The sequence below is a fragment of the Pyrus communis genome, chromosome 2, assembly GCF_963583255.1.
Source record: "Pyrus communis chromosome 2, drPyrComm1.1, whole genome shotgun sequence".
Taxonomy (NCBI): domain Eukaryota; kingdom Viridiplantae; phylum Streptophyta; class Magnoliopsida; order Rosales; family Rosaceae; genus Pyrus; species Pyrus communis.
In genome coordinates, this window is record NC_084804.1 from 21,059,514 (window position 1) to 21,071,887 (window position 12,374).

Below are 12,374 nucleotides of genomic sequence, written 5' to 3' on the forward strand. Positions count from 1 at the left end.
GGAGAATCAGAGTAGTGTAGTTGAAGAAGTTCTTATGAAGCTTCTGAACTTCTTCTCTTGAAGGCTCCCAACCGCCTCGGTTGAGCGTTTCGACAGCCTGCTCGTCGAAAAGCGTCTTCAGGTCGAGGAGGGAGGGACATCCAGAGAGAGCGGCATCGATTGGGAGGCCGGATGGTGGAGTCCCAAGAATGGCCGAGATGTCGAGGATCGTAGGGCCGAGGGGTCCGAATGGAAGGACCATGGTGTTGGTGGCCGAGCACCATAGGGTCAAGGCCGCCATAAGCAGCTCTTTGTCCATGGTAATTTCCATGGTCGAGAGCAGGATGGCATCATAGATGCCGAGGGCTTTCCACTCCTCGCCAAAGAATGATCTCATTCGATCCACCCAGGCGGCCCAGGCTGTGGTGGTCGAGGGCCAAGCTCCTTGAGGCCGAGCCAAGCACCATTTGGACCAGTCGAACCCTTGAAGCAGGGGTGCTAGGCACTGCTCCTTGAGAAGGGTGGTGATGCACATCGGCACTGCATCTCTGAAGAGGGGGCCCAGAATCTGATGAGTCGTGGCCATGTCATTCTCGAAGCGGAGGGTTTTGATTGCGCTCCGATCGATGAAGTCTTTGCACTTGTTGATTTCGTCAGAGAGTTTTGAGATAAAGGAGGCCATTGGAAGAAGAAGAAATTGCAGAAAGGAAAACTGGGGAAGAAATCGCAGAAGGAAGCACTAGAAAGGTTTTGGCTTAAAACAAGTGTGAACAAATTGGGATTTTGGAGTTTCTGAAAGCGTAAGTTGTGAATGGCAGAAATGTGGGCATTTATAGGTTTTTCAGAATGAATATCAAACGACTGGAATTCGAAATTGGGGGAAAATTCAACCGGGAAAAGTTCCCAATCATTTCGAATATTTTGGGAACCTGCGAAGAGGGGATCGAGGAGTCGAAAATCCAGGATGCACGATTGCGTGCGACGCCAGTTTTAAGGCATTAATGAGGATAAGACGTTCCAGTTAGTGCACGGTTTCGAGGCCCACGATTGAAAGTTTTGAGAACGGCGTAGAATCAACACGTGGCCACGCTTTGGGGGCAACGAGGAAAGTGCAATCATGCCTCATAAATACGCAGGAATAACGGTCATTAAGTAAAGTTCCAAAAGCAATAAACGTTTTCGCTTCTGCAAGGTCGAGGCCCGACCAAGAGTTAATGGTCGGCGACCTCAGAAGCGAGGGGGCAATGTTTGGACCCAAAATATTATTACTGGGCCGAGCAGCAGGATGTGCTCGACCCAAGGAGATGATAAAAACTATGGGCCGAATAATAAGGCCCGGGTCAGCTAACAGGGTCGGCCAAATCCTATCATAAATAGTCCAGATAAATAGAAAGGTCGAGGGAGTCTTGTTGCAACCAGGATTCTCGACCAGCAAGGAATGAAGTCCCGAAAAGAAGGAAAATTCAGAATCCCAGTAGGAGTAGGTTTGATCGAGGAAGAAGCGAAATAGGACAAGAACTCCCAACCCAAATCGGAGTCAGTTTCAAGGAATGGGGCACTATAAATACAAGAAATCATGCAAACAGAAAGGACCTTGAAATCAGCATACAATTGCCCTGCGCAAAACCTCTCAACATCTTGAGATTTTTCCTTTTCTTTTTCTGCCGACACACCTTCAGTTTGGATAAACAGCACTGTGGAAGCGCCCGGCGAGCACCTTCAGTTTGGATAAACAGCACTGCTGCCGCAGAATCAGCTGACCGAGAAGCATCTTCAGTTTGGATAAACAGCACTGCGTCGAGGTCGACCGATTATCTATCCAAGTCTCGGTCGAGAAAGGTTTTCGAACCTTTGTTGGCAGAGGTCACCTTGCTAAGCTTTCTCGGCATAGTTAGGTGTTACGAATTACATTGCTCGGCGTACTGGTCGCCGAGTGGTTTTATGATTGGATACTCACAGGTGAGTTTCAGGGTTCGGCATTCCGACGGCCGAACTACGTTTACCATCAAGACATACATCACGTTCGAGTACCTGTGCCCATACACCTTGGTCTCGATTCGACGTGCTTATACTCTCACGAATATAATCACAGTGACCGAATCGGGCTCGGACGATTTGTGAACTCCGCAGAATTAGCAGCCTTGTCTTCAGGCTGTAGAACCCAGAGACCGAGAGTGTTCCTTCCTCGGTCGCAATCGCAAGTTAAAGAAGTCAGCAACGCGCTCAAAGCTACATCAACAAATTTTACTCCTCGGCCAGGCTCGGCCGACGAGTTGGCACGCCCCGCATTCGACCGAAGGACGTAGTTAGCTTATTAGTTACTCGGCCTGCGCGCCACGTAGGTTTTGTAATTTTTAGAGTCAACAGTTTCACGACAAATTGAGGCACTGTGAAGATGCGGCTTCGAGCGGAGACGACGGTCCAGCCACGTCGGCGAGGATTGACAGAGCCTTTGGCTCTTGAAGTTTTCCGGGAATCGATGAGATCTGCTCCAGATTCTGGCGAAAGGGCGGTTGCAGGTCATTGGGTTTTAGATCCTGTTAACCAAATCGATTAATTGGATTTCCATTGTGGTGGGTCGGTAAACGCAGAAATTGAGCCAAGAGCTGTAGGAGTTTAGCCAAGAAGCTGTCCAACCTTCAGTAATTTCACAGAATTTTATAGAAATTATGGAGTTCTAAAACTTAATTTGAAGGGAGCTATAACTTCCCCAATAATTTAGGGCGGAACAGAGAAAAGTAGAAGAAGAATGACGACGGCTGAACGACGACAACAACAATGAGTCTTGCGAACGATGCGAGAGAGGAACGCGACGAGAGAGGGACAGAGAGGGAGAGCGAGCGTTGTTCCCACCCGACTAATAATCCTTAGGTTTTAGGGAGGATAAATTAACAGGTGCGTACCGTATAAATCATGTGGGGCCGGTATAATTAATCCGGATGCTATTTAGTACGTAACAGTGCCATACATTCGGATCTGTATTATTTATCCTATCCGATCCTTTATACGGACTGCCAAACGAGGTATGAGTGTTTAAATTGAAATGTCTTTTAACGCTCTGCTAAGTAAATGAGTTTTTTTTTTATCTAATAATTCAAGTATATTTTGGAGCAATCAATTATGAAGAAGCTCCATAGTTAGGCAATCTCCCACAATATCAAGAATTGGTAAAATACTGTTCTCACGATTCTGGAGTTAAATTAGAAGTCTGCTTTACAATGATAAAAAACAAAATAGTTGTGAAAAGATATTTTGTGTAAAATATGGATATGTAATCGTAAACTGTAGCATCGATCACTTTGACCAAAAGGCATTTCAACGAGACATTCGGAAATTGATAGCTCATCTTCTGTTATGTTCCTTAAATTAGCTACTGTCATAATATTTGATTCAAGTATAAATGCTTTCGTAGTAAATCGAATTATTACATTTATTGCAGGAATGAAATCCCTCATTTGTTGTGCTATGATTCAAGCATAAACATCTGCCTCCATTTTGTTGCCCTTGTGACCATATTTTTATGAAGAAAAAACACGTAGTAGGGAAGAAGACGATAGAGAAAATTTGGGAAGAAATTAAAAGGAGAGAGAAGAGGGAAAAAAAAAAACCACTAACTAAATTTTATAGTGTATATTAATTAGTAGGAAAATAATTATGGAAGTTTTAAATATAAAAAAATACAAAATATTATATTTAAGATAATTAGGCTTCATATTGTGTGACTTAGCCGAACTCTCCCTCATTTTAGTGTAAAAATATCAATGTGCTCAAAAAAAGATTTGCTATGTGACGAGTTTTGATTGGATTATAGTGTCACTCAGTAACGTCCAATGACCAGCAAAGCCTCACACAAGTTTTTCTCCATTCTTAGATTCTCAAAAAGAAAAAAGCATAATCAACCGACAATATTTCCAAACAAGGAAAAGGATCCTCGCTGGATCCTTTTTTTGGGGATCCTAGGGATCCTGTGATCGTGACCATTCATTGTACATCGCGCGGTCAGTTTTCGTTAAGTACTATTTATACCACACGATGTACGATGAATGGTCACGATCATAGGATCTCTAGGATCCCTAGGAAAATGATCCAATGAGGATCCTTTTCCTGCAAACAAGTCATAAGTAAATGATGTTGCAGTAATCATCTCAATTTGTCTATATATCATGTCAGGTAAATTAACTTTTACCTTCCTTTCGGTTGCAACCATTAGACACCAAACATCTCTAGATAGCTCTGGTGGGCAATTATTGTACCTTCCCGTAGGATCCTTTTCCTAAGAATTCGAACAATCTTGTGATCGTGATCGTTTATCATACATCGTGTGGTCAGAAATCATTTCAAAATTTAAATTTTAAAGTTAAATATAAATAATACTTAATGAAAACTGATCGCACGATGTACAATGAACGGTGACGATCATGGAATTCCTAGAATCCCTAGGAAAATGATCCGGTTAGGATCCTTTTCCTACCTTCACAACAATCTTGTACTTGGGGGAATCTGAATTGCTCATCTCTCATCTCGTCTTCAAAGCATGTGTTTATGAGTATTTACAGGGACGAAACCAGAGATTTGTGTGAGTAAGGGCATCCTCAAACAATAAAGTCACAATTAAAAATCTCAATAATTTATTGAATGAAATACTAATATATTAATCCATAAAGTTTTTCATACAACATATTACAATATTTCTCGAATCGTTTTCATGTTTTGAAAGCGTTGCCATAACAATATCATTAAATATCTCTTTATATAAAAATAATCATTTTATCATTCATCCATTGATCTCTAAATTAGAAAGCTAAATTCTAAATTGAAATGCCAAAAACAAATTAATGAAGTAAAGTCGTATAAAATACCTTGTGGAGTAAAATTCTTGTGTTGAATTTTGATAATTGATTACTTGAACTCCAACTGTCTATAACACTCCAAATTCAATTGAGTTTTGGTTGAAAGAAAGGGGAGGAAAAATCTGGAGAAGTTGAGGACTGGAACTGCTTTGCTGTATGTGGTAGGATGAGTTTTGTGTGGATTAACGACCTAGGGTTAGAAAAACGGGGAGGCACAATTAAATTAATTGTTAATTAAATTATCATTAGGTAGGGCATTTGGGATCCAAAATGGTAGACTAGTTTAGGGCTGGTTATTGAGAATTAGAACGCAACCATACATTTTTTTTAATGAGTGGGGGCATCTGCCCCATAGGTCTACACTAGCTCCGTCCTTGAGTATTTAGTCTATATATATATATATATATATATATATATATATATATATATATAGAAACCTCAAAATGACGAAGCATTCAAAATACCATAAATTGCTCATTGATCGCAGGATTACATATAATCCTGTAGTTCGCGTAGCTTTAGCAGTCACAATCCTAACTTTGGTACAAGTGGTATGTGATTCCAAACTTCAAATTTTCTCTCTGTGGAGCACAATGATGAAATAGAAAAATAGTACAGAGAAGAGTTTTTATCACAAATGGTCTCTAAAATTAATCCATATCATCAAGATGACCCTTGAATTTGAAAATCGATTAATGTAGACTTTGAAAATGGATGTCGCAAATCATTGTGGTCATTCCGTTATATTTCCATCAAGAATTCAGTTAGTGTGCTAATGTGGCATATATGTGGATCCCACATGAATTAAAAAAAAATCACCTAGTTTTAAATTCTAAAAATAATAACAAATAAATAAAAAGAAAATTGACAAAAAAAAAGCAAACCAATTATCATACAAATCATCCTCCCAATACTATAACCCTACGAAATACTCAAACCCACAAATCCATTTATCATACAAATCAAAGAAACACATCGAGAGAATAGCAAAAATCATATCCCAACACACAATATATAATATCATCCACTCAAACACTGTAAATCGAAGATATATGTTATAGACTTCATACCTCAGTCCTTGCCATATGTTATATATCGCACTGCATTATGAAATAAATCAAAACTCCAATCCGCACCCTCATCCTGCAACTAACCATATCGCACTGCACAATGCTGGCCACTAAGGTTGCGTCTGGTTTGAATTGTGAACAAAAAAGAAAAAAAAGAAAAAAGAAAAAAAAAAGAAAAAACATCATAGGGATGGCTAGAATTTGTTTTTCTTTATTGGTAAAACTATATTCAATACAATTAAAGAAAAAAAACAGTTATCAACACTCCAAAAATCTTATTTTTTTACTCTTCACAGGTGTATTTTTCTTTTTAAAGGTTTGAAGTGGAAAATGAGAATTTTGAGTGCCAAAAGCAATTCCCTAAAAAAATTATCTATATATAAAGAGAGATGACAAAATGAGTGAAGCTTTCTTAATACTGAAATTACCCTTCTCTCATTAGGGATTTAAGAAAATAAATAATAAAAAATGATTCACAAAAAGAAAAACCCACGTAGTGGGACTGTGGGTTATTTATCGAACCCGTACAAGACACGTTTCATGGAGGTAATGTCTTTAACGTTAAGAATACCGCAATATCTTAGAAATTCACAAAGTATATTACGCTGAAATTCTTCTTATCTCATCGGTAAGAGTATTAAAAGATTGAAGTCAAGTAGATTCGATCTCAAGTTCAAGTTGATGTAATCATTTGCCAATATTGTGGTTTGCTGTGGTTCGAGTTGCAATTGAACACGCATCTAATTGAAAATTTTAGAGATATGTACAAGTAAATATTATAAAATAAACAATTGCAAACCCATCAATTTATAAAATTTCATCGTGAAACTGTCAACTTCATAAATTAATTTGCAATTCCATGACTTAAAAATATTTAATCTCATAACTCAATTAAAATTCTCAAACTTCTAATCTCATTACTCCAAGATCTTAAGTAAACTACTAAACTATATATAGTGCTATTAGATCCACCCTAATGTCTTATTTCTCCACCTATATTATAACCCCACCACCATCAAAAGTTAAAAAATTGAAACCCTATTTCCTCACCCACTATTATTCCTAAAATAACCTCGTATCACAACAACTCCTCAAAAACTCTAAGCTAAAATCTTGAGCTTCATTATACATATTTGATACAAAGTTGTTATTGCTTGAAACTGAAAGACTTGTATCCTAACAAACAATCTCTCTCTCTCAAATTTGCATCTCAATTCCCCATCTGAGCTGAATAGGGTTATGAGGACATACATCACAACTATTGGAAAAAGAGTAAAAGACTAATCAATACTTTAATTAAGGATTTCCAATTAGTGCATATATCCGAAAGCGATTATTTTGAAATTGAAATTGAGAATTAAACTTAATCCTAAATCAAGTTATAAATCCAATCCAATGGTCTGCTAACTAGCTTAGATTTGTATGAAATATAGATTTTGTGGGAAAACCCAGCAAAAGAGTGCTTGCTATGTTCTTACTGTTAGCCAAAACAGACAAAATCCACAAAGTAATGTTAAGGAGACCAATTTTGTTTTAAACCAAATTTGCAAACTAAATGATATGGTTGTAGATGATTAGATTATTAATTAAGTGTCGATTAACGTGCTTGTTTCTTATTGGTGACACATCATTTGGCTTGCAATTTGATTTAAAAAATTTGGTCTCCCTAACATTATTCAAATCCACAACCCCACAACCACCACCCAGCCTACCATAATCATCCTCATTGTTTTTTTTTTTTTTTTTTTTTTTGGAAACTTAATCATCCTCATTGTTTCGACAACCAGCAGAAACATAAATCTAGAAATTAACGAGTGACTAACAAGCATAAAAAAGAAATTAGAAAGAAAAAAAAACAAATCGGATGGGGAAATAGAAAAGGAGGATAATACTATGAGGGAGATGAGGAAAAAAGGAGCTGGAGAGAGCAACGTAGTTCTTTGAAACAGTAAAAATCAAAGTGTTGCACTTTTTCAGGCTTCTAAGTCCTTATACGTCATTTTGTCAATAGGTATACTTGTGAATAAATTTTCTATTAACAAGTGAGTGAGAAAATAAGACATAGCGATAGGGATGAGTTTTTATTGATAATAGCCAAAATTTAACACTCAATTTCATAAATGTCACTTTTAATAAAATATTTTAAAAATAACAAAAAGATCTATTTAAATAGACTTAAATACCCTCAAAATTAAAACCAAATAAACACATGCAGCAACAATAGCGATTGATCTCGTGGCAGGAGGTAAGAGCAAGAAGACAAAAAGCACTGTGCCCAAGTTCGATGATATCTATCTTAAGCTTCTTGTCAAGCTGTACCGCTTTCTTGTCCGAAGGACTGGAAGCAAGTTGAATGTAGACATTCTTAAACGTTTGTTCATGAGCAAAGTCAACAAGGCACCACTTTCTCTCTTGAGGTTAATTAAGTATATGCAGGGAAAGGACAACAAGATTGATAAGGTTGTGGGGATTGTCATCAAATTTAGGATTTATGAAGTACCGCAATTGAAGGTTACAACATTGAGGTTCGCAGAGACTGCGAGGGCTTAAGAAGCCAGGAGGATAGTGCTTGACATTTGACCAGCTTGCTTTGAAAGCACCATAACGTGATTCTCCTCAAAGGTCCTAAGAATTCTCGTGAAGCAGTGAAGCACTTCGGTGACTCGGTCTAGCTCCTGGTGTGCCACACAGGCACACTAAAACTTATGTGCAGTCTAAGGGACGAAAGTTTGAGAAGGCTATATGAAAGAGGAACAACAAGGGCTTTAGAGTTTAAGCAGGTTAGGATTGAAAATGCTATTTCTGGAATTCAATTTTTGCTTTAGAGTTTAACCCGGTCTGGATTGATCTTTAAGAAACTTGTCCAAGTTGCACAAGTTTGATATTACCAACTTCGCTAGCAGCCTCGCACTTTGAACAACAATGCCAAGAAGAGCCATTCAAGTGTTTTGGCTTTTCTATGTAAATGAGTTTTGGATTTTTAGGGTATTTAGGTCTATTTACGTGAGCTTTCTGCTATACGTGAAAGATATTATAAAAAATGATATTTATGAAATCGAGTGTTAAATTTTGGCTATTAATGATAAATACTCGGTGGGGATATCAGCACTCAATATATAACATTATATGTGTGTTCTTTATATTAATACTATATCATGTATTATTTTATTATAAATGGTTTGGGTTCATTAACTCACGGTTTGTAAAATTCAAAACCAATATTTCAGTTTAGTCTCGTTTATTAAACTAAATGGACCAAGAAACCGAACCGGTTGGTTTGGTTGGACCTCCACTCCCCCTAAAACGTGTTTGAGTATGTTCCTGAGCCTTTATTGTAATTTTCTGTCGGTTTAGAACTGAGAAACCTTTGATTTGAACTCGGGGGAAGGCCCTGAACGTTTTCTGCATTTTCTGCAGATTCCGGCGACGATGCCGGCAACGGTCAATGACGGTTTCTGTTGGACTTAACAGCGATGTCAACTGTGCCGTTAGACTTAACGGCATATGCTCTTTCAGCAGGTATATTCCATTAACTATGTTAACTCTCTCCGGCACCGGCGTGTAGCATCAACGACAGCGAGTGCAACCTTTACTCGCTGAACCGTGGTGGCGATTACGGGGCGCATTCACTTGCTACGGCGGCCACACAGCAATGTGTGGCGGCGTGTGATACCACTGCGGATAACGTGTTTTGAAATTAAAAATATGTGTGCAATAGAATATAAAGTAAATAAGACATAATGTTTACGAGGTTCGGCAAGTGTGCTTATGTTCTCGAAGCAACAATAGTACTTTTTGCAGTATCTAAAATAAGAAGAATACAAAGATATCTCTCAATATTTTTCTCTCTATCTCTTCTTTCTTTTCTGTATTTTCTTTATTCCTCTTTTTTCTTTTTTTTTTCTTTTTTTTCTCTTGCTTGGATGATTGTTTTATAGGCAAAGTGGTTAATAATAAGTAAGGAAAACTAATGAAAAAGATTTGAAAACTTTGAGTTTAACGATAAGGACAAAATAAAGGGTAAAGTGAATAGTACCAGGATTGACTTTTTAGTGTAAAAATATGGTTTTTTGTTAAAGTGAACAATACCAATAACTTTTCGTTAAAATTCCTTAAGAAGTATGGTTATACTTGATTGCTCACATTTATGACGGGCATTTGCACCGTTACAACACTCCCTTTTTGTTGCTATTTATTTGTCTATTCACCGAAATATAAGTAAATAAATAGAGCAATACTTGAAAATCGAAGTTCTAAGCCGATCATCAGTTACAAGACGGACCCAAAACACTAAAACAGAGGACTTCCAATATACAATTGATCTAAGCATAGGCTAAAACTTGCCATACTATCTCGGATTTCAATGTTAGTTCAAATGATGAGATTTTTTGAGTACAAGATGGAACACGAGGCAGTCGAAGATGGTCCATCTTTGCGTGGCCCAAATTACATTAACATTTTGTTTGTTTTGCACTCTTTTTTAAAAAGATTTTAGATTAGATTCTCATTAAATACGAATTTGAACTACATTATTTCTAATTCAGTGGGAAGTTTAGCTTCCTCCTCACTAGATAATATCATTTGTTTAAAAAAAAAAAAAAAAACCATATTTTTTCTTGCTTGCCTAAAGATTTGTGAATTATTCAATTTAAAGTGAAGTTGACTAAAATATAATGCCAGAGTTGCAAAAATATTGTCAAAGTAATAGTTGATGCAATCTTAAATTGAAACATAAAAGGCCAAATTTGGTAATTTTAAAATTGTTATCTTTTATAGTTCTTGAGCAATATCATAAGACCGTAACTCTTGAATCAAAGCATCCAAATCTTCAGAAGATGATCCCATAACCTCAACAGCCCTCCTAGCCAACTCTCCATAAACCCTAGCTCTGGTCCTTATCTCCTCTGCCTCCTCACCCACCATTGCCCTCCTCACAGCCTTCTCTATCTCATCCCTCCTCACACTCTCCCTCACAACCCTCATCCACTCTTTGGCCCCCACACAAACCCCAATCCCAAGCACCTGCGTGATCAGCTTCTCGTTGTAAAACTGCTCCGCAAAAATCGGCCACGTCACCATCGGTACCCCGGCAGCCACCGCCTCGAGCGTTGAGTTCCACCCGCAGTGCGTCACAAACCCTCCCACCGCCGCGTGCGACAGAATCTTCACTTGTGGTGCCCACCCTCTTACCACCAATCCCCTCCCTTCGACCCTCTTTTCGAACCCTTCAGGCAGCCAACCATCTTCCCCCGCTTGTTTCTTCACAACCCAAATGAAATTTTGCTCTGAAGCTTCAAGACCCTCTGCAATTTCCAGCAGCTGGGCATCCACAAAAGTTGCCAAGCTCCCAAAACACACATAAATAACTGAACTGGGTTTTTTCAAATCAAGCCATTTGATGCACTCGTGTTGTTCTTCAATTGAGCTTTTGTTCTCTTCAACCAGCCTCTCATTGGCTAGATAAAGTGGGCCCACATGCCAAGCTCTGATCCCCAGATCATTTCGGTAGTGATCAGCATAAGCAGCTTCGAGCTCATAGAAGCTGTTTACCAGAACCCCATAGCTCTGTTTCTGCGCTTTCACACCTTCCCCTAACAACTTCGTAAACGCGTTTTCTTCCCCATTCGTAACAAAATCCGGCAGCTTTTTTCTTGTTAGCTCAATCGCACCCGGTAGGTTGGGGATCACGAAAGGGTCCGAATCCGATGAGACGTACAGGTGAGGCTTGTACAGGTGCACGTATAGGATAGCACACAAGGGGAAATAACCGATTCCTTGGAATAGGAGCACCGGAATACCAAATTCAGAACCCAAGTCGGTAGCCCAAGGGAAGAACATGTCGGCCACAAGGCAGTTGGGTTTCTTACGCTGCAAGAACTGCTCAATCTGCGGACCAAGCAAGCCGGTTGCCGTCAAAAATTGTAAATGCATTTCTGGGTTGGTGGCACAGTGCAAGCTCTGGCAGTTTTCCGGCAATCCAACATCTGCAGTCGGGACTTTGATTGTGAATATTTGTATTTGGGAACTAGAATAGTTTTGAAGTTTGGTTTGAATGGAGGGTGCATCTGGAGAGGTGGTGATTATGGTTGCTTTGAGACCTCTGGAGACAAATAGTTTGGCCAAGTCCATGAAGGGGATTATGTGGCCTTGAGCCATGAAAGGGAAGAAAGCAATGTGAAGCTCTTGGTTTTTGGTTCCCATGGTGGTTCTGAGCTCTTGAATTATGAGACCTACCAGTGCAAGTGGATATTAGATGTGCCTTTGATAGTTGCATGGGAGGGGGTATTTTTCAGTCCAAACGTTTTAACAAGACACCAGACACAAACGAGCGGTACCAAAATACAATGACGTAACTTTTTTTCTCGTTTGTACCAAAATACAATGACGTAACTTTTTTTCTTAGAGTAATATTAGAGAGATCAAATTTATAGACTAAATTAGCAAACTAAATGATGTGTCACTAATAAAAAAATTA

The 12,374-nt window shown here is 38.7% G+C and overlaps 1 protein-coding gene and 1 pseudogene across 1 annotated transcript; one reads left to right on the forward strand and one right to left on the reverse strand.

The window, feature by feature from the left end:
* The first annotated feature begins 8,278 nt into the window (after positions 1–8,278).
* LOC137723483 (large ribosomal subunit protein eL18-like) lies at positions 8,279–8,675 on the forward strand (annotated as a pseudogene).
* A 1,994-nt stretch (positions 8,676–10,669) lies between these two features.
* On the reverse strand, positions 10,670–12,100 carry LOC137724940 (UDP-glucose flavonoid 3-O-glucosyltransferase 7-like). The gene has a single exon (XM_068463576.1). It carries the CDS (start codon positions 12,098–12,100, stop codon positions 10,670–10,672), a length of 1,431 nt encoding a protein of 476 aa, XP_068319677.1.
* Between the last annotated feature and the right edge of the window lie 274 nt (positions 12,101–12,374).